Source organism: Doryrhamphus excisus, linkage group LG19, assembly GCF_037039965.1.
Source record: "Doryrhamphus excisus strain RoL-2023G ecotype Guam linkage group LG19, RoL_Dexc_Guam_v1.1, whole genome shotgun sequence".
In the NCBI taxonomy this organism is placed as follows: domain Eukaryota; kingdom Metazoa; phylum Chordata; class Actinopteri; order Syngnathiformes; family Syngnathidae; genus Doryrhamphus; species Doryrhamphus excisus.
In genome coordinates this window covers 6,870,398-6,891,414 of record NC_136375.1, presented here as the reverse complement: position 1 = coordinate 6,891,414, position 21,017 = coordinate 6,870,398, and the positions used below count along the sequence as shown (strand labels likewise).

General features: G+C 50.2%; 2 protein-coding genes across 8 annotated transcripts; both read left to right on the top strand.

The window, feature by feature from the left end:
- Window positions 1-183: 183 nt before the first annotated feature.
- Window positions 184-15,613, top strand: apc (APC regulator of WNT signaling pathway). 3 transcript variants are annotated; one of them, XM_078798795.1, is made up of 17 exons: window positions 184-390; window positions 3,742-3,897; window positions 4,342-4,429; window positions 4,488-4,692; window positions 4,791-4,899; window positions 5,928-6,041; window positions 6,115-6,177; window positions 6,241-6,291; window positions 6,373-6,462; window positions 6,564-6,741; window positions 6,806-7,006; window positions 7,082-7,177; window positions 8,867-9,006; window positions 9,080-9,157; window positions 9,230-9,346; window positions 9,427-9,641; window positions 9,715-15,613. In XM_078798795.1, the coding sequence occupies exons 2-17, from the start codon at window positions 3,763-3,765 to the stop codon at window positions 14,435-14,437; spliced, it is 6,603 nt and encodes a 2,200-aa protein (XP_078654921.1). In that variant the 5' UTR covers window positions 184-390; window positions 3,742-3,762; the 3' UTR covers window positions 14,438-15,613. The 3 variants fall into 3 exon arrangements, with proteins under 3 accessions (XP_078654921.1, XP_057912793.2, XP_078654920.1); XM_058056810.2 differs by lacking the exon at window positions 184-390 and adding an exon at window positions 1,030-1,346 and having other exon boundaries at window positions 6,376-6,462; XM_078798794.1 differs by lacking the exon at window positions 184-390 and adding an exon at window positions 1,030-1,346.
- Window positions 15,614-15,669: 56 nt separating this feature from the next.
- Window positions 15,670-20,012, top strand: LOC131107113 (uncharacterized). Of its 5 annotated transcripts, none has more exons than XM_058056812.2 (13): window positions 15,670-15,848; window positions 16,053-16,122; window positions 16,239-16,345; window positions 16,416-16,490; window positions 16,561-16,809; window positions 16,927-17,305; window positions 17,368-17,619; window positions 17,686-17,712; window positions 17,780-17,888; window positions 17,959-18,047; window positions 18,113-18,184; window positions 18,247-18,377; window positions 19,560-20,012. In XM_058056812.2, the coding sequence occupies exons 4-13, from the start codon at window positions 16,421-16,423 to the stop codon at window positions 19,715-19,717; spliced, it is 1,536 nt and encodes a 511-aa protein (XP_057912795.2). In that variant the 5' UTR covers window positions 15,670-15,848; window positions 16,053-16,122; window positions 16,239-16,345; window positions 16,416-16,420; the 3' UTR covers window positions 19,718-20,012. The 5 variants fall into 5 exon arrangements, with proteins under 5 accessions (XP_057912795.2, XP_057912796.2, XP_078654923.1 ...); XM_058056813.2 differs by lacking the exon at window positions 15,670-15,848 and adding an exon at window positions 15,902-15,918; XM_078798797.1 differs by lacking the exon at window positions 15,670-15,848 and having other exon boundaries at window positions 15,954-16,122; window positions 16,927-17,140; window positions 17,232-17,305; window positions 17,400-17,619.
- The last annotated feature ends 1,005 nt before the right edge of the window (window positions 20,013-21,017 follow it).

Sequence of the window (21,017 nt, the reverse complement as noted above, 5' to 3'; positions counted from 1 at the left end):
AATACTATACTGTACCGGTATTTCCAGAAATGAAATACGTATTTCAAATGCATATGAAGTCATGAAACAATACGATTATATAACAAGTACTTAAATAGTACAAGTCTATAACGCAGGGTACTTAAATAGTGCAAATATATAATGGAAAGTAGTTGAGTCATTGTATTAATTTTTTCCTCTCGCTCCGCGCACGCGTCCACGCACGGAGCAACAAGATGGCGGAGCGTTTGCCGAGTTAAAAGTTGTTAGTTGGAAGTTGAATTGGCCTCGTTTGGAGAAGAAGAACGACGTGAAATGTCGCTGCTGCTTCGCTCGGTTTTGTTCTTTTTGCTTCGGTCGCCGACGTGTCACAAGTGAGGAGGACTCTGATGCTTTTCTAAAAGAGACGAGGTAAAAAGCTCCATTGCTGGTTAGCATAGCTGCCAGCTAAGTGTTTGTTTTGGTCGGACTGTTGGCGTTCTTGTGGGTTCGGAGAGCCAGACCGTGTAGTCCCGTTGCTTCCACTTGGAACTAAATGTGGAACTAAAAGTTTGTTTAGTAGACAAGTATTGTGTTTTTGGCCTTGAGTGGCCCAGTGGCAGATTGCAGTTAGCTAGCCAGCGGTTAGCATCAGAACTGAGACTTTTTACGTTCCTTCGCATTAATCACAAATAACACTTCTCTTGCTTCCACGTCCCTGCATGGAGCCTAACGGTCTTTGGACTTTCTCTTCCTCTGTTTGGTAAGATATTTAATATAGTGTTGAATATATGCTACATGTTACCATACATGCATACATACATCTTTTATTGTCTACTAAATATTTCTGTGCTATTAGAATAGAGCATCATATGATGGATGTCAATTAGAGGTGAAGTTCATAAGAAGCAAATAATGATATAGTACTATAGTATTAGGGTTATATTGAGGGTGCAAATATATTTACAGTTGTACAGGATTACAGCAGATTACAGCAGGGTGCAGCATGGGCAGCAACACTGATGGTGTATACTGTGTATGTATATGCAGGGTTGGGGGTGCTAGGTGGTGTTGGTCATTCACGAGGATGGTGGCAGACGGAAAGGAAGTGAGCTTGTGTTCCTGATAGATGGAAGTGGAATAACGTGGAGGATGAGTCGCTATCATGGATCACGTCAGCCTGGCCTCTGGCAACATGCAACAACAATAAGATGTCAGATATCAGTAACAGTCTGCTGCTGCAGCTCAGGCAAAGCATGCTGGGAGAAGTGGTGGGGGGAAGCCCCTCCTTCCCTCCAGTGAGCGGGTGTCCTGATTGGCCGGCGTGCGGCCCAGCTGATGCTTCTGTCAGACAGAGCAGAGGAGGTGATGGAGGCGACAGCGATGGGGTGAGCTGCCATTTTCTGTCTTTATTCTTCTCTCCCGGCGTTCCTGCGTCTGTGTGCGTGTCTTTGTTCTCCAGCGCATGGCGGGAGGATGGGTGAGGAGGAGGAAGCGGGGGAGGTGGCGATGGAGGAAGAGGTGGCCTCCTGCCATTGTCTTCTCGGCGGCCATCTCTCTCCGCTCCAAATGTTCTCTGAGACTCAGGAAGCCATGGAGGAGCAAGAAGGGTGGGGTGGGGGGTGGGTGAGAAAATGGCCGACCACTAATGAAGGATGGAGAGGATGATGATGGTGGTGGAGATGAAAAGGAGAATAAGCTATTTCACCTTGCTCTGATGAAAATATGTACCAAGTACTAGTACTATATAGTACAACTCTACCGGTCGTATGGCTGATGGTACAAGAGTACTATTGGTTACTGTGTCGGTACTGTGTAGTACAACTCTACCTGTCATATCGCTGATAGTACACTAGTACTATTGGTTACTGCATCAATAATGTGTACTCGTACGAGTTTATCATATTGCTGATAGTACCAATACTATTGGTTAGTGCATCAGTAGTGTGTAGTACACCATCTCCTTTTGCACTAACCTTCATGTTTCCTGTTAACGTCTTTCCTGTTTCACATCCATCTTGCTTTTCCTTCTTTTTCTTTTTCTACCAGCCAATGGCAATAATACACTTGGACTTCATACCCGTCTGTATTATTAACACTAAGACTTCATACCCGTCTCTGTTGTTAACACTTACACTTCATTCCCGTCTCTATTGTTAACACTTATATACCCGTCCCTATTGTTAACACTTATATACCCGTCCCTATTGTTAACACTTATATACCCGTCCCTATTGTTAACACTTATATACCCGTCCCTATTGTTAACACTTATATACCCGTCCCTATTGTTAACACTTATATACCCGTCCCTATTGTTAACACTTATATACCCGTCCCTATTGTTAACACTTATATACCCGTCCCTATTGTTAACACTTATATACCCGTCCCTATTGTTAACACTTATATACCCGTCCCTATTGTTAACACTTATATACCCGTCTCTATTGTTAACACGTATATACCCGTCTCTATTGTTAACACGTATATACCCGTCTCTATTGTTAACACGTATATACCCGTCTCTATTGTTAACACGTATATACCCGTCTCTATTGTTAACACGTATATACCCGTCTCTATTGTTAACACGTATATACCCGTCTCTATTGTTAACACGTATATACCCGTCTCTATTGTTAACACGTATATACCCGTCTCTATTGTTAACACGTATATACCCGTCTCTATTGTTAACACGTATATACCCGTCTCTATTGTTAACACGTATATACCCGTCTCTATTGTTAACACGTATATACCCGTCTCTATTGTTAACACGTATATACCCGTCTCTATTGTTAACACGTATATACCCGTCTCTATTGTTAACACGTATATACCCGTCTCTATTGTTAACGCTTAGACTTCATACCCGTCTCTATTGTTAACGCTTAGACTTCATACCCGTCTCTATTGTTAACGCTTAGAATTCATACCCGTCTCTATTGTTAACGCTTAGAATTCATACCCGTCTCTATTGTTAACGCTTAGAATTCATACCCGTCTCTATTGTTAACGCTTAGAATTCATACCCGTCTCTATTGTTAACGCTTAGAATTCATACCCGTCTCTATTGTTAACGCTTAGAATTCATACCCGTCTCTATTGTTAACGCTTAGAATTCATACCCGTCTCTATTGTTAACGCTTAGAATTCATACCCGTCTCTATTGTTAACGCTTATACACATGTCTCTATTGTTAACACTTATATACACGTCTATAATGTTAAGATTCCCCTCCCATTTGGCAACATCATTCATGTCACAGTTAGGCTTCTGTCTACCAGTATGGTGATACCACAGGTAGTCTTCTGTCTACCAGTATGGTGATACCACAGGTAGTCTTCTATCTACCAGTATGGTGATGGTAAATCCTGTCTCCTCTAGTTGTAGATATTCAGGTCTGGATCAGTCTGTCATATGGTGTGCATCCAGTTGGAAAGTGGTCCTATGTTTTGTTTCCCAGCGCTGTGAGCATTTAACAGGGAGATATATGCACAAATGGCCATCAAAGAATCCTTGGGGAAAAAAACCTGGATCTGGATCAGCCCCAAAATGTCACCAGTTTCCCATTTCCCAGTCGTGAAAATGTCATCCAAATCTATTCAGAACTTAGCAGCTATTTAGAAAGGAAGATGGAGATAAATGCCAGCAGGGAGATAATCTCTGTGGCTTGCTGGAGGGGTTGTGGCAGCAGTGTACGCGTTCAAATCTTTTTATTTCCTCCCCCTGTCATGCGTCCTGATGTTTTCAATTGAAGAAGTCTACCGTCCCCAGGTCATACGCCAGCGGTCCAACATGGCGGCGGCATCGTACGACCAACTACTGAGGCAGGTGGAGGTGCTGAAGATGGAGAACTCCAACCTACGACAGGAGCTGCAGGACAACTCCAATCACCTGAGCAAACTGGAGACAGAGGCGTCCAACATGAAGGTTGGTTAGATATCTCCTCCAGCACAGCACACAACCTCACTCTCATCAGCAATTACATTTCTACATAACCACATCAGCCATATCCATATGTAAGACGTGTATGTAAGTGTTAACAATAGAGACGTATATGTAAGTATTAACAATAGAGATGTGTATATAAGTGTTAACAATAGAGGCGTGTATGAAGTTTAAGTGTTAACAATAGAGATGAGTATAGTATAAGTGTTTTGATGATGGTTTACTGGAACCTACCCAACCTAAAGCAGGCTTTGATCTTTGTCCCTCCGCCCCCGTGTGATTGAGGTTGAAGGCCGTGCTGCACATCAGCATGACATCTTGGAAAGCATTGACTGCTAAACCTTACCCCCACCAGTGGTGATGAAGAGGATGTTGGTAAATCTTCACCCTGACACAGGAAGTCACCTTCCTCTCCCTCCTGAACAGGAAGTCCTGAAACAGCTACAGGGCACCATAGAAGAAGAGTCTGGGGAGGCGTCTGGCTCTCAGCTGGAGCTCATAGTGAGACTGAAAGGTGAAGACCACACACACACACACACACAGGCTAGTATCTAACATTCACTCTTCTGCAGAGATGAGCCTGGACTCTGCAGGTTTTATGGCCAGGCAGAGGCCTCCTGTGCTGCCCTCCTCCTCTTCCAGCTCGGCCTCTTCTGGTGGAGCGGCCGGAGGTTCTGCTAGTTCTGCTGGTTCTGCTGTGCTGGTTCCCAGGAGAGGGCTGCTGTGTGCATCCAGAGACAGCCACGAGCGCTGCCTGGAGGAGCTGGAGAAGGAGAGGTAGTGCTCTAGCAGCAGGATGTCACCAATGCTACTGCATCACCCTATTGTACCAATGCTAATTGACCTGCTCTGTGATTGGCTGTGGCTGCTGACAGAGCTCTGCTATTGGCTGAGCTGGAGAAGGAAGAGAAGGAAAAGGGATGGTACTACGCCCAACTGCTGAATCTGACCAAGAGGATTGACAGCCTCCCACTGACTGAAAATGTAACTTCTTTCTCAACACCTTATTTCTTGGCAAGATTACTAGACTGCTCATTCTTCTGCTAAAAACAAACATCCAGTAGTCTTTCTCTTCTTCTTCATGGGAGGACCACAGACCTCCTTGGCTGAAAAGAATGCATCATGGCTGTCTCGCACAACACGAGCTGTCTCATTGGCTAATTCATCACATCTTGGTGTACACAAGCCAAGTGGTGTGTGCAGCCATAGTGGGCATTGGAGCCCCACCGATATTTGGGACTGGGAAAAAAAACATATCTGAAATATCGGCTGATGGGCCCATATATGAAATAACAGCGTTAGCATAACCAGGATATAATACTGTACATGAACATAAATATGTATAATAGCCAAAAATGAATTAATAATGCAAAGAAACAGATGGCAAATACAAATCTGGAAGTTATTAACACTGTCAATGTAAGAACTGTATACACACTGATACCAAGGAAAGACTGTAAACTGTAAAGGCACTGGCTGCATTGGCTTGAAAGTATTATTCATGAAGACATCTTACTAATATCAGTGAGTCATATTTACTACTTAGTGAAGTAGGGGGGCTGAAGAAATAATCAAAACATCACATCACGTTACTAGACTTCAAAAACGCTGTAATAGTCTCAGATAATTGCGGACGTGGGAATGAACAGCTGCATCCATCTTTTGAGAGATGCGACGTTAAATGCCCTAATATTCTCCCTTAAGTGTCATGTTATATTGTTTTACAAGCCACATCTTACATGGAGTAAAAATGGACTTAGCTTGGCTGCACCTCTTGTGTCTGCGGGGTGGAGCGGCTCAGAGAGTGAAAGGGAGCAACAGAAAAAAAGTTAATAAATCTGCACCATTTTCACCAATTTTGATTAATCTGTGATATGTGATCATAGGCCCGATTAATCCCCCCCCTCGATATATGGGTTGGGCTCAAGTGGACATATATTCATTGTCATTTTATATTCATTGTATAGTCATACTCATTGTGTGTGTGTGTGTGTGTGTGTGTGCGTTGTCAGTTCACGCTGCAGACGGACATGAGTCGTCGTCAGCTGGAGTTTGAGGCTCGTCAGATCCACTCGGCCATGGAGGAGCAGTTGGGCTCCCGTCAGGACATGGAGAGGAGAGCTGAGGTTGGACTCGTGTCCGTGTCTGTGACACGTTGGCGCCACCGGCCACGGCCTCATTCCGCTTGTCTGTTTGCAGGCTCGCACGTCGCGTATTCACCAGATTGAGAAAGACATCCAGAAACTGGGAGCTCGACTCCAGGTAGCGTGGCCCCCGCCAGCTGATGCCCCAGGTGGCTGGTACTGATCCATTGTTTGTGTCCAGGTGGAGACGTCACAGGGCTCCAATGATGGTGGTGTCTTGGGAGATGCTCAGGTGAGTCACCCGTGGTTTAAAGAGAAATGGACCGCCATGGTACAGCCACCCGACCAATGCCAGTGTCTTGTTTGTCTGCAGCAGAACACCAGCACACGCTTGGACCACGAGCCGGCCAATGAGACGCCCTACTCTGTGCCTCGGCGAATCACCAGCCACTTAGGAACGAAGGTGAGGACTTCTGCCTGCTAACAGTCCCCTCGCTCCGTATGTTAGCTGCTTGTGTCCAATTGGAGGGTGTCAGGTTTTCAATAAGGTGCGTGTCCCTGCAGGTGGAGATGGTGTACAGCCTTCTGTCCATGCTGGGGACTCATGACAAAGACGATATGTCCCGCACACTGCTTGCCATGTCCAGCTCTCAGGACTCGTGTATCGCCATGCGCCAGTCGGGCTGTCTTCCATTGCTCATACAGCTCCTGCATGGCAACGACAAGGACTCGCTGTTGCTAGGTAAGCATCATGGCCTTGGTCACAGGAAGCTACCTGCTCACTTCCTCTTGTTGCCATTGCCAAGGTAGCTCCCGCGGCAGCAAAGAGGCTCGCGCACGAGCATCCGCGGCGCTGCACAATATCGTCCACAGTCAGCCGGATGATAAAAGGGGGCGGCGGGAGATCCGAGTGCTCCACCTGCTGGAGCAAGTGCGTCATTACTGCGAGGCCTGCTGGACTTGGCAGGAGAACCATGAGAGGGGCGTGGACCAAGAAGACAACCCCAGTGAGCGGCGTGAGCTTGTATGTGCTTGGTGCAGCCAAAATAAGGTCTCACCTGCATGCTCCTACCTGTGTGCAGTGCCATCGCCCGTCGACCACCAGATCTGTCCCGCCGCATGCGTCCTCATGAAACTGTCCTTTGATGAGGAACATCGACACGCCATGAACGAGCTCGGTGAGCCACTCGCATTACAATCACTAATCTAATAGCTGCAATTCTTATTTTTAATATACAGCCATTATTCTGTGAAGCATGATTTGCTTTTGACTAGCATATGCTATACAGTCATCTCTTGCTACAACCTGCCTCCAAAATCACAAACTGTGTCATCAAGTTGAACATTAGTAAAACATATTTGCATATATTCTTGGCTCCAAACAAGCATAAAGACGCTGCTTGTCCTCTTTGCCAGAGCTGGACACCCACAGGACTTCTATGAAGCCAAATCCCAATCCAAGGCACGATTGCCCATGTAGTATCCCACAATAGCCACTAGGCGTCAGTGATCAGTGATCAGTGAGCCGTGGGTCAAAACTGCAAGTTTAAATCCAGTATCTTGACAACGGGCACAATAATATCATACTGTATTCATCATAATAACCCACCTCTCTATACATCTCTACCCACCAAGGGCCGCGAAGGAACACACAAACAGGACTTTATTTACTTCTTAAATGCCCTCATGATGTCTGCTACCTGGGGTGGTAGCAGCATCAAGCCACCATGCCGATACATGGATGACCAATATGCAATTATTTGTCTCATTTTATCTGTAAAAGTGTCATACTATCGTGCCCCTTCTTTCAGGAGCACATTAAACATCAGACCACATCAAACTAGGAAATGGAATTTTACTGAATAAGACTTGCAAGTCATGTTGCCAGCTTTTATGTTAAAACTTGAAATACTTCAAAAGCAACTGGCGGGCTGGATACAAACGCTTGGTGGGCCTCACTGTTCCAAGGCCCCTGTCTGAGTGAACATAAGCTGTTGTTTGTCCATCCTCCCCCAACAAAGCACAACAAAGTACAGGACTCTGGTAGAAGATCTCCAGAAGCTTGCCGCACACATTGCAGTCAAGCTTCTTCAGGAAGTAGTCGTGTGGAACCCAGAGTACTTGTATTAGTCCACTACTGCCACCTCCTGGCCGTGCACGGTGGGGTTTCCATGGGAGTCACCTTCCTCCTGAAGTCAATGACCAGTTATGGTCTTGTCCACATTGAGGAGCAGTAATCACTGTCCTGTACTCCACCTACTGTCCATCCCATGCAGCTAACCACTGCAGAGCCAGCAGAGAACATATGCTGGTGGCAGGAGCCAAGCAGGAATCGAACCAGGACGGTGCCTGTGGTGCCCAGCACCAGTGTTTATCTATTTATTTGTCTACCCTATTAATACTCTGGCTGTCAATACCCTATTATCTATTTTTTTATCTACTCTATTAATACTATGGCTATCAATACCCTATTATCTATCTACTCTATTAATACTATGGCTATCAATACCCTATTATCTATTTATTTATCTACTCTATTAATACTATGGCTATCAATACCCTATTATCTATTTATTTATCTACTCTATTAATACTATGGCTATCAATACCCTATTATCTATCTACTCTATTAATACTATGGCTATCAATACCCTATTATCTATTTATTTATCTACTCTATTAATACTATGGCTATCAATACCCTATTATTTATTTATTTATCTACTCTATTAATACTATGGCTATCAATATTCTATTTATTTACCCACTCTAGAGTATCAATAGTGGATGATGTGTGGTGTATTAATACTAGGAGTATCAATAGTGGATGATGTGTGGTGTATTAATACTACGAGTATGGCTGTCAGGTGGTCTTCAGGCGGTGGCGGAGCTGCTGCAGGTGGACTGTGAGATGTTGGGTCTCAGCGGGGATCACTACAGTGTCACACTGCGACGGTACGCCGGCATGGCGCTCACCAACCTGACGTTTGGAGACGTGGCCAACAAGGTCGGTGGAGAGCTTCAATGCTTCACTCTTCTTGTGTCCGTGTCTCTAAAGCACCCCCTCTGCCCCCCATCAGGCCACGCTGTGTTCCATGAAGGGCTGCATGCGGGCCATGGTCACCCAGCTGAAGTCTGAGAGCGAAGACCTGCAACAGGTGTGTTCTCTGATTGACGCCATGGCCAGAGAGGTGTCCAGTGCATTGACGTACGTGTCCGTCACGACTCAGGTGATTGCCAGTGTGCTGAGGAACTTGTCATGGCGAGCGGATGTGAACAGTAAAAAGACGCTGCGTGAGGTGGGCAGTGTGCGAGCGCTGATGGGCTGCGCCCTGGAGGTTCAGAAGGTGAGTCCCACATTTCCTCTCTGTCGTGGCTCTCTGCTGCCCCAGGTGGCTCATGTGCCGCTTCTTTCTGCTCGTGGCAGGAGTCCACGCTGAAGTCTGTACTGAGCGCTCTGTGGAACCTGTCGGCGCACTGCACGGAGAACAAGGCGGACATCTGTTCAGTGGACGGCGCTCTGGCCTTCCTGGTGGGAACGCTGACGCACCGCAGCCACACCAACACGTTGGCCATCATCGAGAGCGGGGGCGGCATCCTGAGGAACGTCTCCAGCCTCATCGCCACCAACGAGGTGTACAGGTGCGTGCCCTCGACAGGCATGTGGCACTGACCTCCGTGCACTGTGATGCTAACGCTGCGTGTGATCTGGCAGGCACACCCTGCGAGAACACAGCTGCCTGCCCACGCTCCTGCAGCACCTCAAGTCCCACAGCCTGACCATCGTGTCCAACGCCTGCGGAACGCTCTGGAACCTGTCAGCACGCGACGCCAAGGACCAGGAGGCCTTGTGGGAGCTGGGCGCTGTGGGCATGCTGCGCAACCTTATCCATTCCCGACACAAGATGATCGCCATGGGGAGCGCCGCTGCCCTGCGCAATCTGATGGCCAATCGGCCAGCTCGCTACAAGGACGCCAGCGTGGTTTCACCGGGGGCGGGGGCTCCGTCACTGCACGCCCGCAAACAGAAGGCACTGTTCAAGGAGCTGGATGCTCAGCAGCTGTCAGAGACCTTCGATAACATTGACAATCTCAGCCCCAAGGCGGCACACAGGAAGGGCCGGGGCTGTAACGGCAGCAGCGGCGGAGCGGTGAGTGCCCCACGCTCCTACACTAACACGCCGGTGCTGTCCAGTCCCAAAAACGCCGACGGCTCAAAGCGGAGCAGCGATGACACAACGTATGTACGGCCGGTCTTCTCGGTCAACGTGCGAGCCTCCAGCGACAGCCTGAACAGCGTGACCAGCGCAGACGGCTACGGCAACCGCGGCAAGACAAAACCTTCTTCGGAACCGCTGTACTCGTCGGACGACAGCAGCGCCAACAGGTGCTGCGTTTACAGGAAGTACCCGGCTGACCTGGCGCTCAAGATTCGCAGCGCTAACCACATGGCGGACGATGACGGCGCCGAGCTGGACACGCCCATCAACTACAGTCTCAAATACTCGGATGAACAGCTGAATTCAGGGCGCCAGAGTCCTAGCCACCGTGGCGGGGCCGAGGCCCAGGACGATGACGAACAGGCGGGCAGAGCGAGGATGAGAAGTGATGGCACCGCGTCGGGAAGCAACAACACCCACATGACGCCGCCGCCACCCTCACGATATGTCGCGGCAACGTCCAACTATGGCGCCGACTCCGCGTCCGAGCAGCCAATTGACTACAGCTTGAAATACGCCGATGTCTCACGCAAGACTCTGTTTGAATCCCAAGATGCCGCCGACCCCGCCCTACCTCCACCTCCCGCTTCCTCTGCCAGTAAACCCCGCCCACCTTCTCAAGCCCCCAACCGCTCGTTGCCGAAGAGCAACCAGGAGTCCACACAGACTTACTGCGTGGAGGACACGCCCATCTGTTTCTCTGGAGGAAGCTCGCTGTCCTCCTTGTCTCCTGAGGAAGAGGAAGAGGATGCGGATGACACTGGGAGGAAGAGTGGAGGAGCAAACGCCACGCTGGGCGCTGGCGAGAAGGACGAGCAGCAGCAGCAGCAACGGCGGATGCGTCCGCAGAAAGAAGTAGAGAGCCAGACGGCATCTGAGGTTCCCGCCACACGAGGACGGCGTGGACACCACCACCACCACGGGCACCACCACCATCCCCATCATCATCAGCTAACTTCATCGGGCGCCAGGACCCCCAAAAGCCCGCCAGAGCAACCGTACGCTCAGGAGACACCGCTGATGTTCAGTCGCTGCACGTCGGTCAGCTCCCTGGACAGCTTCTCCACGTCGTCCATCGCCAGCTCTGTGCGCTCCAGCGAGCCGTGTAGCGGCATGCCCAGCGGCGTGATCAGCCCCAGCGATCTGCCCGACAGTCCCGGACAGACAATGCCACCGAGCCGCGCCAAAACACCCCCATTGGCGGCCCTGCCTCCTCCTCCGAGGAGCACGAAGGAGGAAAAGGCTGGCGACAAGGAGCCAGACGACGGCAGCGCTGACGTTCTACTGCACTTCGCTACGGAGAGCACGCCACATGGCTTCTCCTACGCCTCCAGTTTGAGCGCGCTCAGTCTTGACGAGCCTTTCATGGCAGCGCGTGTGAAGGAGGAAGACGAGGGCGGCAAGGACGTCAGGGAGGAGTCCGACGACGACGACGATGATGATGATACGCAGATCCTGGAGGCATGTATTAATATGGCCATGCCCAAATCGTCACGGAAACCAAAGAAACCACCACAAGCTGCTCCACGCAAGCCCAGCCAGCTTCCCGTCTACAAGCTCCTCCCCCCTCCTGCTCGCAGCCAATCACAGCAGAGGAAGGACCTGCTGGCAGTGGAGGAGGTGCCTCGTGTCTACTGTGTGGAGGGAACGCCGCTGAATTTTTCCACTGCCACGTCACTCAGCGACCTTACCATCGATTCACCACCCAACGAAGAGACCAACGCACCTTTGGCTCCGCCCACCACTTCCCAGACACGGCGCGCTGGAATTCCCGAGGGCGAGAACGGCGATGACATTCTGGCCGAGTGCATCAGCGCGGCCATGCCGAAAGCCAAACCGAGGAAGCCCGTCCGAGCCTCCTCCAATGGCGAGCCGGCCCAAACGCCGCCCAACCCGCCTCCTCTCCCTCCTCCAGCCCCGCCCCTCTTCAGCCCCCAGCAGCACAAGAAGAAGCCCACGTCACCGGTGAAGCCCATGCCCCAACGTGTGGCGTACGCCAAAGTCAAGCCGGGCTTTGCTTTCGACTCGCCGCATCACTACACGCCCATCGAGGGCACGCCATGTTGCTTCTCTCGCAACGACTCGCTCAGCTCGCTGGACTTTGATGAAGACGACAAGGACGAAGACAAGAAAAGGAAAGAGCAGGACAAAAAGAACAAGCAGCAGATGGCAGCTGTCTTCCCTCAAAGCAAAGCTGCCGCCAACCCGCCCGCCATGGATGAGAAGCAGAAGTTTGCCATCGAGGACACGCCCGTCTGCTTCTCCCGAAACTCCTCCCTCAGCTCCCTGAGCGACATCGACCAAGAGAACAACAACACGCCCCAGCGACAAGGTGGAAATCAGGACGTCACAAGGGCTCCGCCTCTTCCTCAAGCCCCGGCAGAGGCCAAGACCCGGCCAGTGGCGGCTTGCGGCTACACCCCCAAAGCCTTCCACGTGGAGGACACGCCCGTTTGCTTCTCCAGGAACTCGTCTCTCAGCTCGCTCAGCATCGACTCTGAGGATGACTTGCTGCAGGAGTGCATCAGCTCCGCTATGCCCAAGAAGAAGAAGAAGACCGCTGCTGTTGCTGCAGCGCCACCTGCTGCATCACCGCTTCCCGCTCCCAAAGCAGACCAGGACCTTCTGGCTCAAGAGGAAACTTCCCAGGTGCCGAGAAGCCCCGCCTCTCCGGACTCGGAGTCATTCGATTGGAAGGCAATTCAAGAAGGTGCCAACTCCATTGTTAGCAGCCTCAATGCCGCCGCTGCCGCCGCCTCTTCCCTTTCCCGCCAAGCATCATCAGACTCTGACTCGGTGCTGTCACTCAAATCTGTTGGTTCGCCCTTCCGCCTGCCACCCAGCAGAAACACCGCTGAGGAGGAGGGGGAGGAGCTGAAGAGAGGCGCCAAGATTGTGAAGCCATCGTCAGACACAAAGAAGAAGGAGGAAGACGAGGAGGGGAAGTCTGTTAGAGGCGGGAAGAAAGTTTACAGGAGTCCAATCACTGGCAAACCCAGGGCAGAGCTCGCAGCCAGGGGGCGGAGCAAACCCAGAGCAGCTGTCATGGCTAAAGCCCCAGGAAGTGGTGACGGCGCAGAGCGTGGAGGTAGCTCCTCCCGAGATTCCACGCCATCACGCTCTTCTCAGAAGGTAGGAAGACCGTCCCAGCTTCCACGCACAACGTCTCCAGGCAATGCCTCCAAAGCCACCAAACAGAGCGTGGTGGCCGCAAGGGGCGGGGCCAGCGTCCCACAGAGCGATTCCGCTTCAAGGGTCAGTGGTGCCACGGTGGCCAAGAAGCAGAAGGCGGAGCCTGAAAAACCCACGCTCGTTCGTCAGTCAACCTTTATCAAGGAGGCACCAAGCCCCACCCTCAAGAGGAAGCTGGAAGAATCGGCAACAGCGCCACCTGTTGAGTCCCCGTCTAGTCCGCCGCCCACGTCCAGGAGGCCAGACACCACCCGCTCCCACTCAGAAAGTCCGTCACGCCCTCATGATGCCACATCGTCACGCTTCAGTCGCACAGGCACCTGGAAGCGCGAGGGCGGCACCGGCACCGCAAATGTTGGCAAACATTCCACCTCGTTGCCACGCGTGGGGACGTGGAAGCGCACAGGAAGCTCATCCTCTGTGCTCTCCGCCTCCTCAGAGTCCAGTGAGAAGGGGCGAAGTGAGGAGGAGGCCAGCATGAGGTCCAAGGGAACATGGCGGAGGGACAAAAGCGCCGGGGGTGACGCCATCAACAGTGCCAACAATTCAGAGGAAGTGTGGGTGCGTCTTGAAGACTGTCCCGTCAACAACCCGCGATCTTCTTCCTCATGCTCAGCTCGCTCTCCCACCACCACCAACGCCCCACCCATCATCCACAGCCCCGCCCCCTCTAAAATTCCCTCGTCCTCCTCGTCTTCCTCCTCCAATCTCAACTTGCGTCAGAGCTGCGAGAGCCTGGATGACAAGCCTCCGCCCGAACGCCAGCAGCAGCAGCGAGGTCAGCAGCGCAGTGGCGCCGTGGCGGCCAGAGTCAGCCCCTTCAACTACACGCCAAGCCCCAGGAAGGGTGGCAACCCTGACGTCGTCGTGACGACGGCCGCCGCCGCCACATCGTCCGCTGCCGGCTCGTCCACAAGGCCCTCGCTCATCCCCACCCCCGTCACCAAGAAACGGGAACCCAAAGGGGGGGGTGAAAGCGGAGGCGGCAGTGGTGAGCGCGGTTCGTACATTGTGACGTCAGTATGACTGTATTTAAGCTAGCCCCGCCCCCTTTCTGCCAACTACCACTGTAATGTGTAGCGCTTAGCTCCACCCTTATCCACTTCATGCATGGCCCTGCCCCCCCAAGTTCATTCTGGACTTCTGGCTACTGCTTTTTTTCACACCTAACTTATTAATTTAAATGTAAACCTTCATTTCCACTGTCAACACGTATGGAAGAATAAAGTCAACATTTTAGCTGAAAACGCCCACCTGCCTCATTTACATTCCGCTATGCATTCTGGGATACGCCTGTTGGGACTGGATCAGCTCGCTGCTAGCAGTTAGCAGCTAGCTTGTGTCCAGTCAGAAGGACTCAAATGCTATCAATCAACTTTAACTGTTCACCCGGGCTGGGCGATACTTATAGGTTATCACATGGTTTGTCTGGTATCAGGCCCAGTATCATGCCCCCCAGTGCCAGTATCTTCAGTCTCGGCTGATACTGGCACTTAGGGGCCTGATACCAGACAAACCATGTGATAACCTATAATTATCACATACTAAAGCATTAATTGGCCCTATACCCTAGACACCCCCCATGAATGATACGGAAAAGGCCAAAATGATACCGTGTCAAAGCCCAGGGCAGTGATACTGATCAAATATAGAGTCCTGTGAAACAACCAATCAGAGAACAGCATACTAGCGTGTACACATCCTTTGTTTTGCTGCCGTCTGCTGTCTGCTGGGGGTTGACAATAGGCGAAAGACAAATAAGGAAAATAGCAAACAGAATATTAGAAATGGAACGTTTTGTCACCATTAATGAGGAGGACACTTGAAATTCTCTTGGAAAAAACTCCAAATGCTAATACAAGTCGGAAAACCGAGGGTGACCTAAAGCTCTTTCTGAATGGCTCATCAAGTTCAAGAACGAAGGAAGACTGGTAGAAAGTACCCCCCACCTGAGTTAGACAAATATGTGTATGTTCGTCTTATCTATCAGAAAGGAACATGGGGATGAACATTCATATGCTGCTCCAGTAGCCAAAAAAACAAAACTTCATGAATAGAACTTTAATTGGAAGACATATTGATAAGACTGTTGATGAATTGTTGAAATATTGTTGACATGATTGTGTTTACACTGTTTACATATACATACATGTAATACATGTAATAAACGGAAAGATTTATTGAAATAAAATGGATGTGGTGCCAATACAGTCTAATTCTAACAAAGGTGTGCAAATTAACCTGGAAGAGGAAAATGTAGATCTCGTCACTGTGGCATTGATCCTGATATCGATAATCATCGTGGTGATCCAGCTACCCCCTGCTGTTGACTGCTAGTCTTTGGAGTGCGGAGACATCTTAAGTCAACCGTCAGCACCCAGAACTGCCTGAATACGCTGCTTGATCGCTCCAATGGCAATGCGGCTCCCTTTTTTTGGTACTTCACTTTTTAGAGCTGATTATATCACTGAAGATTACTGTATGTTAGTGAGATAATTCCCACCTTGGTAAATAGAACACTGACACGGGCTTTACTTTGAAATTTCTGTCGGAAGTTGTTTGTTTCACGTTAGCTTAACGCTAGGTAGGAGAAGAAATAGCGATTCTTCGAGAAATAACCTCTCTCATTTGGCACTTTTAGGCCTCGAACCTAATGAAAATGACATTTGGGGGAATAAAGGAAGTCTACTGAGCAGCGAGCGGTGACCAAGGTAAAGTGTTTCTTGCGAAAAGTGATATTTCGTCGCGTGTTACCAACAGGGTGTATGTATGCTAACAGTAGCTAGCAGCTGCAGTTAGCGTCATCACACTGGCTTCTGTCCCACAGATGGCGTCCTTTGCTGCTCGGCTCCCATCTTTGCACACGATCGCCGTGATGGTCCTCGGAGGAGGCCTGATGAGGACTTAAAGGTCAAAGGTCGCTACATGCAGGAGGTCAGTTGGGGCCAAAACTCTCACTGTTTGCTTTAAATTGATTGTGTTCGTTTCATTTCTTTTTGGACAGTCGTCATGCCGGCTGTGACTCCGCCCCCTGCGTTCCCATTGGCTGACAGCGATGTTGCTGGAGTGGCACAAACAAGTATGGGTGTCTTTCTGTCCCACTTGTTGCTTCCTTTAGATCTCCTTGCCCATGAAGGCTTTATCTCCAGGTCCTCCTGCCACCAACCCTGTTCTTTGCCATCATCCTTGTCCAAGCTGTGCTTGCGCCTCCCTTTTGCCCCGCCTCCTCGCCGCCCACAGAATGGAGATGCGGCGTCTCCTGCGGGGCGCTGTGACGTCTTTGGGTCGACGGTTGGACGCCCTGGAAAGGAGGAGCGGGAGGAGGACACGGAAGAGAAGCGGGCGGCCGACAGAAGACGACCGAGGAGGAGGAGCAACGAATTGTCCTCAAGTTGCGGGTAACACGCATTGTTGTTTTCGTCATCTAGTGAGGACTTAAAAGGACACTAAGGCAGCGTGTCCTGGGCCCTACGCGTCCTCACCTGGGCCCTACGCGTCCATTTTTCTTTCTTTAGCTTCCTCCTCCTTCCCTGGCCTTTTGGTGTCCTCCTGTAGCCCCGCCCTCCTTTCGGCTTCCTCGCACAACCCGCTCCTTTCCTGGACAGGCAGCCAATCAGAGCAGAGGGGAGGAGGTGAAAAGAGGAAGGGCAGAAAGAGGAGGAGGAGCCACCGTCGAGAAAGAGGAGTGATGGGTGTGGCTTCAGAAAAGAGCGAAGAGGACGCTGGAAGGTTTGTGGGTCGCATGGTGCTCTGCCGGTCAGGAGGCGGAGCTAATGCGGAAGCACCGCTGATGCTCATGGACTTTGACCCGCGAGTACAGGAAGAAAGACGGGAAGGAGGCGGCGTCCAATCACTGGAGGCGATGGATATTGTTGCCAGGCGGAATGGCTGCAGGTGGGAGGTGGATTGATTGATTGATGATTGGCTATGAAAATGATTGGTCTTTTTTCCCCTAGCAGCATGTCTTTTCACTTCCTGCGTTCGTCAGGCTCCTCCAGCCAATGGCGCTTCTCAGACTTCACCCCTCCGCCTGCACTTTGCTCCAATCACAGACCTCTGCCAGTCTTCGCCTCTTTTAGCCCTGCCCCCCTGCTGCGTCTCTTCGCCGTCGCTGCGGTGGTGACCTCCGTGAGGGGCGGGACTTGCTGGAATCCGTGGCGGTGCCTGAGGGACTGGACGGCCCCGCCCAGTCTCAGCATCGATCACTGGTTGGTTGGTTGTTGTGGCCTCATTAGCATAAATACGTTATTCATGTGTGTTTTCATGATTGACAGCTACATGCGGCCGTCAGCAGATCTCAGGTCAGTTGACAACGTTTGCCCAAACATTTCGTCCCGTCCGCTTACGTCACGTGACCTGTGGCCGCAGACACACCAAGCGACGAGACTGTCTCCTGGCCGTCCGACCTGCCCCGTCCTCACCCCACGTAGCGCCGGCTCCCCTCCCGGCCGGCCAATCAGCAGGCGGCTCCAAGGAGGTTAGCGCCTCTCCCGCTTAGAGCATAAACGAGTATTCCTTCCTCACCTTTTCGTCTCTTTCCATGGCAGAAAGGAAGACGAGTGTCACAGATTCCCATCCGCCGCGCCTCGCCTCGTGAGACGCCGCTTACCCCTATGGGCTTGCCAAAGGTCAAAAGGTGGGACAACATGGCGGACGCTGATGGAGGATGAGGAAGGACCGCGTGTGCTTTTCATGTTTCAGAGTGAAGAAGAACGACTTCAGTGTGGAGGAGATTTACACCAACAAGAACTACAAATCTCCCAGCATCAACAGGTCAGCAACGCCGCCGTCACACTCGCCACCACACGTCCCAATATGCTCCGTCTGCTTCATAGGAGCTTGGAAACCATCTTTGAGGAGCCTCGGGAGAAAGATGGAGCGCTGCTTCTCATCGGCCAGCGGAGGCGGCGCAGGCTCCTCCTCTTTCCTGACTTCACTCAGCCCAGGAAGAGGAAGCGACCCCAAGGTATTCTTCATCAGGGCATGGTATCGTCTATCCGATACTGCTGGCAAATCCCCTTTAAGTGTGCACCGGCCAATCTTTAAGTGCGGACTACCATTTGTAAAAGTGGCGTAGTGGCCCATGTTCACTAAACAGTCTGGTGTTTGAGTGCGCACATCTGGTGTTTAAGTGCATACAGTAAGTACACACAGTCTGCTGTTTTAAATGCATATAGTCCGGAGTTTAAGTGCACACAGTAAGTGCACACAGTCTGGTGTTTAAGTGCATACAGTAAGTGCACACAGTCTGCTGTTTAAATGCATACAGTCCGGAGTTTAAGTGCATACAGTAAGTACACCAGTCTGCTGTTTTAAATGCATATAGTCCGGAGTTTAAGTGCATACAGTAAGTGCACACAGTCTGGTGTTTAAGTGCATACAGTAAGTACACACAGTCTGCTGTTTAAATGCATACAGTCCGGAGCTTAAGTGCACGCAGTCTGGTGTTTAAGTGCATACAGTAAGTGCACACAGTCTGGTGTTTAAGTGCATACAGTAAGTACACACAGTCTGCTGTTTAAATGCATACAGTCCGAAGTTTAAGTGCACACAGTCTGGTGTTTAAGTGCATACAGTCTGGTGTTTAAGTGCATACAGTAAGTACACACAGCCTGCTGTTTAAGTGCACACAGTCTGGTGTTTAAGTGCATACAGTAAGTGCACACAGTCCGGAGTTTAAGTGCATACAGTAAGTGCACACAGTCCGGAGTTTAAGTGCACACAGTAAGTGCACACAGTCAGGTGTTTAAGTGCATACAGTAAGTACACACAGTCTGCTGTTTAAATGCATACAGTCTGGAGTTTAAGTGCACACAGTCTGGTGTTTAAGTGCACACAGTCTGGTGTTTAAGTGCATACAGTCTGCAGCGATCGTTGGATCTGTGCTGGGTCTCCATGCTGGGGTAGAGCAGTGCTTGTGGTGGTGGTAGGCCAGCAGAGAAGGCCGTGCTGGCCCTGACTGCACACCAGGTGGTGGGAAGACCTGGCAGGGTGCTGGTCTCCAGCCGAGTGCCGGTCTCCAGCCGAGTGCTTTCAGAGGTGTGAGGCGAGCGCTCCCCCGGTGGTTCCAGAAGGCATCATGGGAGCTGCAGCAGCCTGAGAAAAATGAAGAAACCCGCTAATCTCAACTGCTTTTATCTCGTTAAAGGGTTTCCAGTCATGGCAACGCCAAGGAAACGTGCCATGGCCCGGCGTCACTACCACGTGCCGGGAGGTGCCGACGAGGCCTCGGACCTGGACGTGATGCTGGTAGAGCGACTCAGCGCGCTGGAAGACTTCCTGACCCGTCAGGGATCGGACGTGTGACAACACTTCCTGTCTGTGACCACGCTAGCATTGATGCCATTTGATGCTTCCATGGTGTTTTTAAGTGGTGTTATTTTGGAAGCACCGGGACATCCCATAATATTTCAAGTAGCATGACAGGAAATACTTTCTTCTGCTATTATTGAAAGTGACTTTGGTTGGGAAAAGGTAGCTGTCAATCATTACAAAGACGTGGAAAAACCTCCCTTGGTCTTTCTTGTCCTTCACGGAGATCTCAATTATCTTCATTTGCTCCTTCGGGGGAAGCCAGTGTTTGGCTTTCCATTGGGGGGGGGATAAAATAATATTTTATTATTAAACTCGGGATGTGTTTTATGTATATACACTATATACAGTAAACCTCGGATATATCGGATTCAATTGTTCCCACTGGTTTTGTCCGATATAAGCCAAATCCGTTATATGCGTATACCGGAAAATGTCCGCCACATTCATTACACGGACGCGCAATGCCATGGGGGAACTTTCTTTGATCCATGTTCACAGCCAAAGCTGAAGATTATAACATCTTTGTATGAATTACAGACATGTACATGAGCATGTACAACGAAATAAAAAAAAATTCTCAAATCTGTAGAAATGCCTTCTTGTTGCTATTAGCGAGGTTTAGAAACCAAACGTAAACGCAAACGATAATGACGTCACAGGCTATTGACAAGTCGGCAAGTTCCCATACATTTCAATAGCATGTGACGTCATTATCGTTTGCACTTACGTTTATCGTTTGGTTTCTAAACCTCGCTAATAGCAACAATAAGGCATTTCTACAGATTTTTTTATTTCGTTGTACATGCTCATGTACATGTCTGTAATTCATACAAAGATGTTGTAATCTTCAGCTTTGGCTGTGAACATGGATCAAAGATGGATCAAAGGCCACGATGCGGCCATCCGATATATGCAAGGGAAATTGGAACGGGACTGGAGATTTTGTCCGAAATAGGCGAAATCCGTTATAAAAAATCCGATATATGCAATGAATTTTTATTGGAAATGCATTACAGAAAAATTGGTTCTTTTTTTATCTGTCCGTTGTGAGCGAATTTCCGATATATCCGAGTCCGATATATCCGAGGTTTACTGTATATACAAAGGTATTTGCTCCCCATCCAAATGACCAGAACCAGTTATCCCGGTATCCTGAAGACCTGGCCTGGCCACAGGAGTATCAAACCAAACACAGAAGTGTGCAGACTGCTTCTACAAACATTGGTGAAAGAATGGCCGCCCTCAGGAGTCAATTTCAGCGTGGAACTTCCATCGGATGCCACCTTGTAAC

What these genes read in the sequence shown, in the direction of transcription:
- apc (XM_078798794.1), top strand. Translation starts at nt 1,170, where the DNA reads ATGTCAGATATCAGTAACAGTCTGCTGCTGCAGCTCAGGCAAAGCATG. An exon ending in ACATGGAGAGGAGAGCTGAG is followed by an intron (nt 6,042 to 6,114) that starts GTTGGACTCGTG and finishes GTCTGTTTGCAG; the next exon opens with GCTCGCACGTCGCGTATTCA. An exon ending in ACACGCCATGAACGAGCTCG is followed by an intron (nt 7,178 to 8,866) that starts GTGAGCCACTCG and finishes TATGGCTGTCAG; the next exon opens with GTGGTCTTCAGGCGGTGGCG.
- LOC131107113 (XM_058056812.2), top strand. Translation starts at nt 16,421, where the DNA reads ATGCCGGCTGTGACTCCGCCCCCTGCGTTCCCATTGGCTGACAGCGAT. An exon ending in GGCTTGCCAAAGGTCAAAAG is followed by an intron (nt 18,048 to 18,112) that starts GTGGGACAACAT and finishes TTCATGTTTCAG; the next exon opens with AGTGAAGAAGAACGACTTCA. An exon ending in AAATCTCCCAGCATCAACAG is followed by an intron (nt 18,185 to 18,246) that starts GTCAGCAACGCC and finishes TCTGCTTCATAG; the next exon opens with GAGCTTGGAAACCATCTTTG.